General features: G+C 29.4%; 4 protein-coding genes across 6 annotated transcripts in view; 3 read left to right on the top strand and 1 right to left on the bottom strand.

Moving 5' to 3' along the window:
* LOC127063380 (adenylosuccinate lyase) overlaps window positions 1–15,150 on the bottom strand; it is a 25,604-nt gene continuing 10,454 nt past the window's right edge. Inside the window, exons 1-6 of one of the 2 annotated variants that reach the window (XM_050993116.1) lie at window positions 2,305–2,530; window positions 2,006–2,209; window positions 1,596–1,878; window positions 1,257–1,408; window positions 796–1,194; window positions 1–724 (exon numbers count right to left, since the gene is read on the bottom strand). In XM_050993116.1, coding sequence (XP_050849073.1) covers window positions 464–724; window positions 796–1,194; window positions 1,257–1,408; window positions 1,596–1,878; window positions 2,006–2,170 — 1,260 coding nt within the window. In that variant the 5' untranslated portion in view covers window positions 2,171–2,209; window positions 2,305–2,530 and the 3' untranslated portion in view covers window positions 1–463. Of the gene's footprint in view, window positions 725–795; window positions 1,195–1,256; window positions 1,409–1,595; window positions 1,879–2,005; window positions 2,210–2,304; window positions 2,531–15,150 lie in introns of those variants that run through there. The other variant, XM_050993115.1, reaches the window with a different exon arrangement.
* Window positions 2,654–4,399, top strand: LOC127063384 (protein snakeskin). Its single transcript, XM_050993120.1, has 4 exons — window positions 2,654–2,810; window positions 3,465–3,671; window positions 3,759–3,878; window positions 4,029–4,399. The coding sequence occupies exons 1-4, from the start codon at window positions 2,760–2,762 to the stop codon at window positions 4,128–4,130; spliced, it is 480 nt and encodes a 159-aa protein (XP_050849077.1). The 5' UTR covers window positions 2,654–2,759; the 3' UTR covers window positions 4,131–4,399.
* LOC127063385 (uncharacterized) lies at window positions 5,640–6,543 on the top strand. Its single transcript, XM_050993121.1, has 3 exons — window positions 5,640–5,980; window positions 6,055–6,190; window positions 6,278–6,543. Exons 1-3 carry the CDS (start codon window positions 5,840–5,842, stop codon window positions 6,388–6,390), a joined length of 390 nt encoding a protein of 129 aa, XP_050849078.1. The 5' UTR covers window positions 5,640–5,839; the 3' UTR covers window positions 6,391–6,543.
* Window positions 12,734–15,150, top strand: part of LOC127063382 (uncharacterized) — a 3,709-nt gene continuing 1,292 nt past the window's right edge. Inside the window, exons 1-3 of one of the 2 annotated variants that reach the window (XM_050993119.1) lie at window positions 12,734–13,069; window positions 14,033–14,226; window positions 14,416–14,601. In XM_050993119.1, coding sequence (XP_050849076.1) covers window positions 14,137–14,226; window positions 14,416–14,601 — 276 coding nt within the window. In that variant the 5' untranslated portion in view covers window positions 12,734–13,069; window positions 14,033–14,136. The remainder of the gene's footprint in view (window positions 13,070–14,032; window positions 14,227–14,415; window positions 14,602–15,150) is intronic. The other variant, XM_050993118.1, reaches the window with a different exon arrangement.

A 15,150-nucleotide genomic window follows, 5' to 3' on the forward strand; every position in this document is an offset into this window, starting at 1 on the left:
TTTGGAGAGTATTTATACATTTATTATAATCACTTACATTACAAATAATCGCTGAAAATAGGCAATACAATATACTTGATAATACATGTAATATAAAATTTTAATCATTTATCTAGCATAGCAGTTGAGACAAATTTCTTATTGATAGATGAGCTTTTGTACGGTATATTATCCGTGAGAGTATGAAATATTGCATATTTTTAGACACAATGATTAATATTTACAAGAATGATCTTTTTTTTTAAATGTTGAAAGCCTAAGTTCTTACTATTCTTACTATAAATATGTGATCTTCTCAATACTAAAACAATTGATCTTTATCTTGAATAATGTTGAATATTTCCTTTATATATTCCTTTAAAATGTATGAAATTTAGAATTCTCTTCTATACAATAATTGTATAAAAATTGTAGAACTATTTAGTTTTCTACGATAACAAAATTATGTTAAAATGTCTCAGTTTTAAATGTTAAGTTCAACCGGACCGCTCATGTATTTGTATTTTTCGAGAACAGGTTGAACTTCCTCCTTAATAAACTCGAGAACCTGCTCGGGAGCTCTACCAACGAAGGTTGAAGGATTTAACAAATCATCGAGTTGACCAATTATTGGTTCAAAGTATGGATCCCTTTTAATTCTATCAATTAAATCATTGTCGAGACCATGTTGCTTCACCTGAGCTCCAGCTTCTTGCGATAGCACTCGAATTTTTTCGTGGCATACCTATATAAAACAGATTTATAAATAATCTTAAAAAAGAAATAGTGCATTAGAGACGTAGAATAAAATCTTACTTGTCTATCGCCACCAGTTTTCACCATAGCCATTATAATATTTTCTGAACACATGAAAGGTAATTCCTGAGCAACGTGCTTTGCAATGACCTTGGGATATACCACTAAACCTTCCGTGATGTTTTGTAACGTCATAAGAATGACATCCGCTGAAAGGAAAGCTTCAGAAAGAGTTATTCTACGTATGGCTGAATCGTCCAATGTTCTTTCCATCCATTGAGTAGCTGCGGTTTGAAGTGCGTTACTGCACAGCGTTATCAAATGACGTGCAATACTGCAACATCTTTCAGAACGCATCGGATTCCTCTTATATGGCATAGCACTGGATCCTATCTGAGTCGTCTCGAATGGTTCTTCCAATTCTTTCATGTTCGCTAACAGCCTGATGTCGGTACAAATCTATTAAACAAATTTTTTTGATCTTCAAAACAAAATCTTTCAGATTGAAAGAATCTTTTTACCTTGTGAACAGTAGCTCCTAATGAACTTAAAACGATCAAACATTCCACATCTACTTTTCTACTATACGTCTGTCCTGTAACAGCATAATGTTTCTCGAATCCAGCCATCTTTGTTACTAGAGCATCTAATTGCTTTACTTTTTCAGAATCTCCTAAATATTCACATAATATCATTAGTGTTATAACTAAATGAATTAAACGAAATATACTTAATAAGATAAGAAAAATTTATTTACTTTTTGTTACGTCTGTCAAAATAATTTTTAATTATTCTATCTTTAATTCTCAGATCTTTAACAATTTTTGTATTCAAAATCATTTATCTAAAATTTTACTAACCATCGAACAATTGGAGAAATGATGCTTGAGTTCCTGTCGTACCCTTTACACCACGGAACTTTAGATCATTTTTCGCACGTAAAAGAGCTCTTTCGTCCATCAGTAGATCGTGGAGCCAAAGAGAAGCCCTTTTACCAACTGTAGTTAGCTGAGCTGGTTGTAAATGGGTAAATCCTAACGTTGGAACATAAGCATATTCCGTAGCAAATTTGGAAAGATTTTGTATGACCTTCGCCAGTTTTGGCAAAAGAATTTGAAATCCTTCATGAAGCACCAGTAGATCCTTAAAAAATAAGAATTAAATTTTGTTAACACTAAATCGATCGAACCATATGATAAAGTATTTATTTTTTGGAAAGCACTTTTCATAGGGATGTTTATATATTAGAAAAAATGGAATAAGTCATTACGGTATTATCACCGACGTAGCAACTAGTAGCACCCAAATGAATGATAGGTGCTGCTTTAGGACATTGATTCCCAAAAACGTGAACATGAGCCATCACGTCATGTCTAGTAGCCTTCTCTTCTTTGGCAGCTGCTTCGAAATCGATATTATCGATGTGTGTCTCCATTTCGTTGATTTGCTCTTGAGTAATAGCCAGTCCTAGTTTCTAAAACAATAAAAATCTATATGAATTATCTATTCGATCGATTATCAGAAATTTATAAATCCAATATTGTGATTAAAAGGCATCCTCACTAAAACCTTTGTAAATTCATTGTTTTTGAAAAAATAACAACTTTCGTGTTACTTATGTTGTAACAAATTTACGGAATATAAAATGTAAATTCTTGTAAATACATTGGATGGTGAATTTCTTCAAAACAATGAAATATGTAGTATCGAAATATTCGTTCTCTCTCTTAAAAAGGATGTGATGAGTCTTAGTGAACGATCTATGATTCATTATTCGTAGTAAAGTTAGGCAATAGTACAGAGTTTTGACGCCACTACATTGGATTAAAAAAAAAATCATAGATAAAACGCGTAAAAGATAAGACGAGACGAATGAGCAAGTTCTCGTTCTTTATCTCGTAGGATATTATCTGATTAGATAAAGAGGGCTTGGTTTTCTGGATCAAAATCGTTTACCAGAGTGTTGTCTCTACTTCGTTCATTCTTCCTCATTGCGAAGGTGTTTCTAACAAACTGGCATCAAAATGGTGTCTATTGAAACAATAGCATCTATTACGATAAAAATTCTTAAATTGGTGAGGATACAACGATCGTTTATAACGGATAAAAGAAATTTTTACCGAAATAGCTGTGATCTGTCAAATGAAATGAATGATTTAAATGGATTATCCTATCGTCGATCCTATTGATCTTTTCTCAGTGTGTGCAAGTGTTTCGTTTTTATGTGTTAAATTTAAAAATAATGGGTTTTAATGAAATAATTGACGGTGACGTTTTATAACAAATATGATTTATAATTAAAGAAAAAAAAATGAACGGAGAAATTCCATTTCTAATTGTCTGAATAAGTTTAGTAACATAAATAATTTGTTTTTGCCAAATTTTATTTGAAAACTACATTTACAAGTCTCTTTTATTTTTATGATCCGACATATGATTCAATCATTAAAGTATTTTTATGATGGGAGGATATTATAAATATAGTTATTAAGAAAAATTTTACGCGATCTCGTGATTCATTTCATTTCTTATCGACTCGCTATCGATAAGAAATGTTGTTTGTAAAGTGATACGCTTTCATTTGTGATACACAAAAGTGTGAAACGAGCATGTTAAATTTCACCATAACATTTTCTTTAATATTAGCTATGAAAAGGGAAATAGCAAATGAAGAAGGAAAAAAGGAATAAGATGTTAATCATTTTAAATATCTCTTATTTCTTTTTCAGGTGATAAATCTTATTATTTTAATTTTATATCGAACGGGATATGCCGGCGAATTTTTGGGAATCGGTGGGCAATGGAATCTCAACGAAGACAAAAATCCTGATGTTGAGATCGTTGGGTCAGGTGTTTTCGTAGGATTCTTTCTATATACTGCTGTCGTTTTAATTACTTTTTGTTTTGGCACGACCAATCACAAAAAAAGTCTCGTCGTAAGTTCGACGTTTGGTGATTATTCATTAAACGGGTTTCGAAGAAAGATAATATACAATTTCTCGTCATTCTTTTCCCTTTTTCAGGATATTATTATGAACTTTCTAGGCCTCTGTATGTTCTTAGCTGTTGGTGGCACAGCTCTACATTACTGGCATGGATATCAGCCAGAGCATAAATTTGAATATTTAGTACCGGAAAAAGAGGTATTATTGTTAGGATGTATAATATTATATATTTTATCAAATTATAATATTTATTTATTTATTATTTATTAATATATATATTAATATATATTATTATTATTTATTATTTATAATATGTTTATTTATTTATTAATATGTATTATTTTAAAGGTCGGATTGGCTCTTGGTTCGCTATGTATTTTAGAAGGAGTGTTATATCTTTTGGATTTATTATTAAGTGTCCGGCATTTGACAAAAGAAGAATACGATTAATGCGTTTCATTAAATATTAAGCGGATGTTTTGTATTTAAAGTTAATCCATTCCATAGATACATTAAAGACGATTAATCATGCTTTCATAAAATGATTTCATTCATCATCGTACTAACTCGAGTCATTCACATCGAAATAAATGTTTTATTACAAAATAATTGTTATTAAGACGCACTGTGTACGAAGAAATTATCGATATTTTGTGTTAATTTGCATGTGCTTTGTTAATTATTATAATTTTTAAATAATTATTTGCTACAAAATTGTTTTCCGCAGTCTCTAATGTTAATAATTGAAATGCATCCTTTTGTAATAATAAAATAACTATTACTAAATTAAAAATTACTAATATATGAAATTATTACTAATATATGTGTGTGTGTGTGTGTGTATATATATATATATATATATATATATATATATATATATATTCACTATATCGATAAACAGTAGCACTATTGATATCGATATCTTTACTACAAAAAGAAATTAACATCATAAAAAATAGATTTACGATCTTTCGAGTTTTCAGAGAAGATAAAAATAATTTATTTGATCAAAAGAAAAAATGGGTCGTTCTTGTAGGGAATTATGGAAGGACTATCACTTTGTTTTAAAAATAGTTACTTTTGTGAGTATGAAATAACCTTTAATTAATACCTTTTCTTTAATTCTTTAATAATAATTACTTTATATTTGCTTAGATTATCCTATTGGTCATACATTTCTTTCTTTCCGATGTTTATGCAGCATGTTATCAATTTTATGTATTCGCAATTGGTTATTTCTATACAGCATTTATAAATATGATTATATTATTATATGCTTACGTGTGGTTCACTAATACCTTCATTTGGGTAATACTAATGAAATTTTAATTTATTATTAAGTTATGTAACATTAATTAATCAGATATGGTATATTGTAGGAATGCTGTATGATTATAGCCACGGCACTGATGCTATTGATAAGCGCATTTGTATTGATGTATGATTATTACGAGGAAGATGGAGTCAGTGAACTTGATAGACGTACTCGTAAGTAAATGTATAGATTATTTAATAATTTTTTTATGTATGTTTGAAAATTAACTAATTAATTTTCATTATCATGCTATAGGGTCCGAAGCCAAATCTTTTGCCATATGTGTTGGACTAACAATTTGTAATTAATTCGTATTAAATTATATCTTTAAATTATTAATTATTTTTTTATTATAAATAGAAATTATTTTAACTTTATTATTTTTTCCCAATAGTGGCTATAGTGATTCTCATAATCGATGTAATATTATTGATAATAAAAGGTGGTAAAGGAGGTCGTGGTGCAACGCGTGGCAGAGGTGAAACTACCGAATAAATATATTTTTTATATAACCAATTTACACGATTATAAAATATAGATGAATGATTAATAAAAATTTGAATATATTTAATGATCATCGTACTTTATTTCAAAATCGTATATTGAATGACTGCATTTATTTATCGATTAATAGACATTTAATATCTAATCAATTAATGTTTTACGTGATGAACTTCACAGTGATTAGAATTCATATGATAAATGAATGAGTTTATAAAACGTCTTTTAAAAGATTATAGTCTTTTATTTAAGATAATTCAATTGGTACGTAGATCGCTTAATAGAATTTTCTTTTAGAGGCAATAGACTAAAAACTAAGATTTAGGTTTTAGTATGCGTTTGTATGAATATCTTATCGGAATGTGAAGAACACTCGATATCAATATGGTTATGGATTGTCTATTCAATAAATTCCGTAACTTACGCTATTATCTTACTTGTTTTGAGTTTGGCACAGATTTTTCAAAAGAAAAAAAACATCATGGTATTATGAAATGTTTATATTTTATTTGTTACTTTTAATAATAATATAGACATTTTTATAATTTTCTTTTATAGGAATTCACCTATTTTCTGATCGGTATTATTTTATATTGGATAGCAGGTATCTCAGGTATCATTAGACATTATACGATAATACAGATTAACAATAAAAATCAATGTAATGAGAAAACAATTGGAATCATTTTAATAAGTACGTATAGACTATAAATTTAGTTGTCTATTACAATGTCTACGAATAGAAAAAGATAACAGAATAATTTTGCCACATAATTGATAGTATCCTCCTTCCTAATGATGTTTGATGTTTGTATGAAAATTTGGATGGAAAAAAGACAAGTGTATCTGATTGCAGAATTGCGACCACAAGAAATAGAATTGCCAGAGCATTGATAAGAATGATTCAACGAAAGATGTAACTAAAACTTTAAATAAAAAACTTGAAACATTTTTTACATTGTTCAAACTTACTTCTACATTGTACCTTCAAATAATATCAAATCTTTTCATGAAACTTGATTTATGAAGTTTTAGTTACAATTACGAACACTAAATCAGCGATCAGAAGAATGGCTGAAAAAGGATGTATATAATTCAAGAATCTTTTTCAAATTCATATAAAAACGAATTATTAAACCGATGAAACTTTTTTTCAATCATAAATACCTAAAATTATCGGCAAAATACAATGCACCGTTAAGTCTATGAAGATAGTAACTATCATCAATATAATATAAATTCCAATCGCGAATATCTCCTTGAAATAAAATTATAAAAATATTGAACTTCATTTTTAAGAATCTTGTTAAATAAAACAGTTTTCTCAATTATATTTGTAACCTACCACCCATGGATCAGGATCTTCCCAAATGTAAGAGAGTATGTAAGAAAGTGAAACGAAGAACCAACCATGTAAAATCAACAATTGAACTGTATCGAGGTTGCGATGATAATAGATAATTCCTAACAGGCAGAGTACCTGAATAATGCGATGAGGAGATAACCTTGTTATTATACATTATACACTTGTTATTTCTTACGTATTTCTTATGTACATATGTATACTAACCAATTCTAGCACTCTAAAAATATAATTAACATTGGTGAAAAGAGTACGAAATGACTTCATCCTCTCAATTAAAATTCGCAGTATTTATTAAATGTATGTTTTAGTCAATTAATATATTTCGATTGATTTTATTGATTGATATAAGAATATATAAAATATCGAATCAATTGAATCACTGCTCTGAATTTTGCATACTTCAGCTTAATAAATATCGTCATCATCTTTCTGCAATTATAATTACATTAATTTTTTTACGAAAGCATGGGAAATATTCCGGTTCCATTTAGCGACATTCCCATTAATACTAGACCACACATAATCGAGAAAAGGTTGTTTGTGTTTAAAATGTTTTCTTTGGTATGTTTCAACTAGTTACACTAGTTATATTAAGTTGATTAAAAATTAAAGTCAGTATTTTTTACTAATAAAAACTACTGAATACAATTTCATATATTCACATAAAAAATATTACAAATTGCGCCATTATTTATTGGTCCATCTATTATATCTTCGAGTTTAAAAATACTTTATATTAAAAAAGAAATGAAATATATCTTTAGTCGGTCTGCATTGTTGGTACTGCGGCTTATATACGTCCCGTTGATCGATACTTTGCCGCAGAATATTTTGGAATCGTCGTGCCTGCCTTATTAACAGGTTATATTATCATAAATTCGTCAGAGATTTTAGCTATGTATATTGAGGAATCCCACGTTTTTCTTGTAAGTTATTTTAAAGAAAAAAAAAAAAAATCAATTTTTGATAAAATTCATTTGAAATTCTATCAGGAAGTGTGCTTTGCTGCAATCGGTTCTTTCGGATGCATACTCTGTTGCTTCTACCAATTTCCCAGAGAGACAGACTGGTCCATGTTCTTCACTAATACCGACAAAAATTTCGGGTAATTTTGCGAATTTTTCAATCTTACAAACGGTGTTAATTCTTCAATCTTACAAATTCGAATTAATTGGAACATCGATTACCTAATGTTATGTAATTATAATGATTTAAACATTTCACTTTTCATAGACAAGAAAACAGTACACGGAAACTTGTCGTGTTTTCGGCTTGTCTGATTAATTCGATTGCACTCTTGCTCGTTGTGATCGTTCGTGGAATAGAAGAATATCTGTCAAGAACATCGACGAATTAAAAAAACTAATCCCTTTGCTTATTACCAAACGAAACTAATTGTTTCAGTTTTTTCTTTCCTCTTTTTTCTTTTTTTTTTTTAACGAAAGAAAAGAACAAACTAAACTGTGATAAGCTGGGTGAATGTCTTTTCACCGGATAAAAGGCGTGGTACTTGAAAAGAACTGGCCACACAACTTGGATCAATTAATCCACTTGACCCCATAGCGGGCATCGTTGTCTTGGCTAACCATCCGGATACGTAATCATGCTAATTACAAATGTCGTACTTAATTTGACCCTGATGAATCAGAAAGGAAGAACGATCTTATGCACGAGTGATTAATGAACCCTAAGAATTACAAATTTGTCTTTTAAATTTAAAAGAGATATAATTAGAATTTATGTATAATATACAGTAGACAGAAGTAAATCAACGAAGATGCTGATTGATAGATATTTATCATATTAATTGTATCTTAAAAGAGATGTTATTTTTGAAAACATAATTAAAAAGAGATTAAATATTAACTTTGAAATGAAACGAAATTCGTTCTTTTTTTCTATATTTTACTAATGAAAATATTAAGAGTTATTTATAAAATGAAAGTTGATATCTCTATAATCTCAGAATAGTAATATACGTAAGTGTATTCGTGCTATGGTTTACAGATCAATATCTAGACGATCTACCTTCTGACAAGGTTAAATGCAACTACGTTTGAATTTACGTTAATATCGCAAAAAACAGAAATAGTTCTCTTTTTTTTTTCTTTATCAAAAACAAACATGCAATGCGCATTACAACTTTTTATCGAATGTTCGAACTCGAGTTTCGTCGCCTTCACTTTAAAAATAGTTCGCCAGTCATAATTGCATGCAATATAATAAGGGCATTTGTTATGGGCATGAGCTTGTAATACGAGATTTACGACTTCTCGATGTGTGAAGCAAGCTGAGGTCATATAACGCGTCTTTGCATTGCTGCAATAATAAAAGAATAAACAACATTACGAGAAATGATTATACGTATTTTAAAGATCCATTTGTAGAAGATGAGTGTATATAACTTTCTATTGCAGTTTACAAAGTTCAATTAACAAATATTTCGTACGTAACATTTAAATCAATAACATAATTTAAAAAGAAATAAATAAGGCAAAATTTCGTGTACCATAATGTACAATCTATAATAATGATTAAATGATATACACAAAACTGATTATTAATAAGAATTAATTAAAGGAACGATTAACAATAATTTTATCTTTTCATAAGCTATTTTCGTCATAATTTTCATAATCATAGAATTAAGAACGACGTAAAAGGAACATATGTAAGTTGACATAGAAGAATGAAGCTTTTGTGAGTGGCCTCCCTTCTTAATGTATTTACTTACATATGTATATCTACAAAGGAAACCAGTATGAGTGGTTCAAGGCCAATAGGAAGATGGCACAGTAGTAATCGTCAATGAAGATAGACCGCGCCTACTGTGCGCGCCGAAGCATGCGATCTTTTCCTGCTCATGGAAATGTGATCTGTATGTGTGTATGTGTGTGTGCACACACACATATATATATAAACAGGATATTTCAATAAACTTGAACACTACAAACACCTTCGTTGCATCAATGATGCGAAACGTTTCACGAAAAAATAATTAGATTCAAAACAGCTACATTTTGATAAATATAAAATTTCTCTTAAAATCACTCTTTCTTGAGATTTCAATGCCATCGATGTTTCTTTTTTTTTTTAAATCGATTCATATATTTTTATCATTACATTATCGTAACTTATTAACAAACTAATTTAATTATATAAATTTGATAACTCTATAGATAATTTTGAATAAGAAGATTCATGTATTATATAATACTTATACACGCTCACACATATACATTTGTGTTTTCTACGTGCATATGCTTTCTCTATCTCTTTTTCTCTTATTATCTCTCTTAGCAGCTCTATTACGTTACCGTGTTACTCTATATGATAAATGTCCATAGGTTACTTTTGAAACAGATTACACAATGATCGAGGCTATGAAAATATATATTTACATGCAGCAAGGTTAATCTCTGTTTCCTGTCTGAAAAATGTCGATTATCGGTGATTATTATTTCCTTTAATTCAACTTCCGTCATATAATAAAGTAAAATACGAGTTGTTAATTCATATATTATATATATTATAAAAAATAATATATATAATATTATATACGTGTGAGTTCTTCAAATAAAATACACACAGACATATGTACAATAAAATTAATATACTTTTAAGAAATATATTTTAATTAAAATGATCTCATTTATTTAAAAAAAGGTGATTAAATTATTGTTCCATTGGACTTCAACAAAAACCTTAATTTTATGAAACTCTTTTGTTAAACATCATATATTATAATTTTATATCAATGTTAAATGATAGATCAATATGATAGTGACTGATCGTGACACATATCTATTGATTAACAAAGAACCTTAAGCTATGAAAGTTATCATTTAAATAGCTTTTGATACGAGGCCACTTTCATTTATAAACGAGTCAACTTTAAAACGATCTGTCTAAATATTTACAAAGTTTTCTTTTTTTAATATGTCAAGGACAGAACAATTTTAATCTTTAGTTCTTTTATTTTCTAATAAATAACGTATTTATCGTATATTATGTGCGCGTGCGATGCGTGTACATACGTGTATGTGGACGAATACATATGTTTAAGTAAATACGTAACTATTGCGTGTACTATTTCTTCGATTGCGTGTTTTAAGCTATTTAGCATATATGCGTAGTGTAGTTAGAGCAATGAAGATACGAGTAAGTCATATTAATTATTATCACTTGCTTAACTCATGATTTCTCTTAAAGTACAAAGTTATTTCACACAATTTGTCGATAAATTTTATTGAAAAGAATATTTGCACTACCTGATATATTTTTATTAAATTTTTTATTTACTTCACTATACATACACATATATATACATACATACATGCAACAAATACACACATATCGATATGATTGAAATTCAAACTAGAAGTTAAATATTTTCCTTCATAAATTATCTATAGTAAATAGCACGTCCCTCTCATATCCCAATTTTATTATATATATATAATAATAGAAATATATCGTACAAAAGCATTCATACGTATAATGTAGTACGTACTACATTCATACAGACTATAGTGAGTCACATGCGCTGTAGGACGAGTACCTTCTAACTAACATTTCTTTAAAAGCAATTTAGAAAGATAGCCACACCCATCGTAGCTGATATCTGTATTCTTTTCTTCAAATATCATATAAAAAGATAATCTTTTTCAAGAAAAAGGTCTGTATATGTATATCATTAAGTTTTCAAATTGAAAGTAATCTGAGTAGAGATATTTTTGTGAGGCATATATATATATATATATATATATATATATATATAAATATAAATATGTATGTATGTGTGTATATCCTCATTTAATCATTTAATAATTTAATAATAATCAGATGGAAGAGAGGATATTGAAAAAATCCTAAAATAAAATTTACAAGATGTAAATTACATGATTAATATCGTTCTATTGTTCAAAGTTATTGAAATATTAGAAGATTTTTCTATAGTATGACAATTCAACCAACGATGAAAACGAGTCAGACGTTTATAAGAATAGCCAAGTTTTTCTACTGCTTGTCACACAATCGATTCGACTCTACACACCTGAGAAAGTGATTTCTAAAGAACACCTGAGAAAAGTGATCCAATCTTGCTGAGTATTGTCCGAGATATATTTTTCATATTCATTTTAGAATAAATTGATAAAAATAAAATCTCAAACGTATCTGCGCAGAAGCATACATATATAAATTATATGAATTTTTTCATGAAACTATGTTTTTAATTTCAATAAAATAATGAAATAGAAAAAAAAGAAATAAAAAAGAGAATTATTAATAAAAAGTTATCAATGTCAATATGTTTTCCAGCTAACAATCATTATAATCATTAGATATCTTTAAAATGTAAATAGTTCTCGAACACGTGCAAATATCTCAATGAAGTATCTTTATGTTAGATTGCATCGATAAAACGATTTTAGCAGAGTGTGTAGTATGTAGTGTGTTTCAAATACGTCTACGTCGAATGTGAATGAAGCTTAAAACATCGTCGTCGAGGACAACGCAACGACGACAACAACAATAACGACGACGACGACGACGACGACGACGACGACGACGACGACGACGACGACAACAACAATAACGACGACGACGACGACGACGACGACGACGACAACAACAATAACGACGACGACGACGACGACGACGACGACGACGACGACGACGACGACGACGACGACGACGACGACGACGACGACGACGACGACGACGACGACGACGACGACGACGACGACGACGACGACGACAACGACGACGAGACAACGATAGCGCTTCGGCTTTAGGTTGGTTGCGTCGTTTACACGGCATTAGAACTCAATGCGTCACGCTCAGCGTTCCAGTTTAACTCGCGCCTTCTCGGAGCGTGTTTCGTTTCCTCGCTGACAGCCCTCTTAAAAAATCGCGAACAATATGCAACGATAAAGCACTAATTGCATCGTCTTAATCGAGAAATTTCATCTCGCTGATCGTTGCGAATCAGATATTAAAATATAAATAATAAATATTTCTCATTTTCCGTTCGTTCCTTTGGTTAGTTTTTTTTTCTTTTTTTTTTTGTGATTTTGTTCATAAAAGTGAATTGAGTTTGATAGTGTCAAATATTAGTAAATTGCAAAAAAACAACGTGAATTTTTCGACAATTTACAATTAGCGACTGTTCTGGACAAATAAACGTAACGTGACGTGATTGAGGTATGCTTGAGAGACTATTTGTAAATTTTTTTTTCCTTTTTTTGTCATAGACATTATAAGTAGTTTATATCGTCCATTGTTAATTATTGCTTCTAGCCACTTGAAATTATCTTTATTTTCTTTTTTTTTTTTGAAAGATTATACAAATTAAAAAGATTTGATGTTATCGTGTGATCGATAACACGTGTTACGAATGAGAGCAAATTGCAATAGCATAGGTCAGGTATACCTACGATCGAAGAATTTTAAAATATTTATAAGAGTCTATCTATGAAAACGAGTAATCTTTATTTCTTTTTCTTTTTCTTTCTTTTCTAAATTTCTTTGAAAAATGTATAACATCCGACAACGATCCACACACGTAATTAATACGCTTTAGCATATTTTATAATGTTAACGTATGATTATTCTCATAATCAATTTTTTGTAAGTTTCATGGAAAGAAAAATTATGTTATTAATGTTATCTCGAACTAGTTTCCTTTCGTTTTTCGATAATATCTACCTTTTCCTCCCACGAACAAACTCGTTGTGAATACTGTAAGTTAAATTTAGGACGCGTTATCAATAGTTCAACGCAATACTCTTTTCAAATGTCGAACTATAAATGATACAAATGGGTTAAAAATAACTGTTCGAGAAAGATAAAAAAATAATAATACGTATAAAAGTGTAGTATATCTTTGAAATAATTATAATTAATTCCTAATATTGAAAGAAAAGAAAAAAGAAAAAGGAAGAAGATTTTGATTAAGATAAGTAAAATGGATGAAATTTTTTAATATGACAATATGATCTAAATAAATAAATCAAATTTTTTATATGCATCATATGAACAATCTAATATGAACTTATAAAGACAGACAGAAACGTGCAATTTTACTGCTGTTTTCACCCTCATCTATCTGCCCCTTTTTATAAATCAACCCCAATGTAACGATGTTTATCACTGCGTATGTCGTAGGGCGTTCTCGCAAAGGTATAATAAAAGATATTGATCGTCGTTAAAGGTAGATCTAGTAATTCTCCAAGCTGGGCGACAGTAGGGGAAAACATCGTAGGGTCAGAATGGCCGACGAAAATCAGCGGACAACTCAAGTTCCCAAGGAGAACAGAATCTCAAAACATATTCCCATCTTTTTCAAAGTGATCGAAATTGTGAGTATATACTTGTATATATAATATATATATATATATATATATATATATATATATGTATATATATATGTATGTATGTATGTATATATATACCAGCTATACATTACTATCAATCGATCAAAAATATTAATTGAAATAAAATTCAATAAAGATAAAAAAAAAATTGACGAAATACATTTATATTCACAGATTTTAGCCATCTTCGCGATTGGCCTCTTGGTTGATCCTTTAAATTCGTTCCAACGGGTCTTTAACAAGCCACGATTTAAATTAGACGATGCAGCATTCATTTATGTAACAGTGGCTGGTTATATTATGATAAATTCGCTTTTTATCATATGTCATTTGCTCGGTGATCGATTACCAAAAAGAACGGTAAGTGTTGAGAAGATTTTCAATCGTTTGTTCGTCAAGATTCTATGCGCGTGTTTCGTAACTATTGCTCAAAAAGTGATATCGATATTAATTGTAACGTAATGAGACACATAGATAAACACGTATCATAGCATGCAAAGAATTTTTTCGATTCGTTTATATAGCTGACTCATTAGTCACGACGTATACGATAATAATTAGAAGCCGCATCAAGGTCCACAGGTATTTATAAGCAACATCTCCTTTCCTTCGTGAGTATGCACCGGATGTAATAGTATCATTACACGCTTAACGGACGATTGGAACTTGTTATAACGTAACATGGAAAACCTGTTGTTTGCGATACTTCATAAAACATTTGATTCACGCACGAAATTCATTAGTTATCTGTCATGTCCTAATATGATTTTTACAACACGTCCAATTAATTATTCAAATGTCAAATCGTTTTTTAATTAACGTTTTTTATTGAAATGTTTTTTTCTTTTTTTTTTTTTGTACGAAGAAGAATACATAGTGAACACTTTCTCTAAGCATAAGTCTTTGAAT

Source organism: Vespula vulgaris, chromosome 4 (assembly GCF_905475345.1).
Source record: "Vespula vulgaris chromosome 4, iyVesVulg1.1, whole genome shotgun sequence".
In the NCBI taxonomy this organism is placed as follows: domain Eukaryota; kingdom Metazoa; phylum Arthropoda; class Insecta; order Hymenoptera; family Vespidae; genus Vespula; species Vespula vulgaris.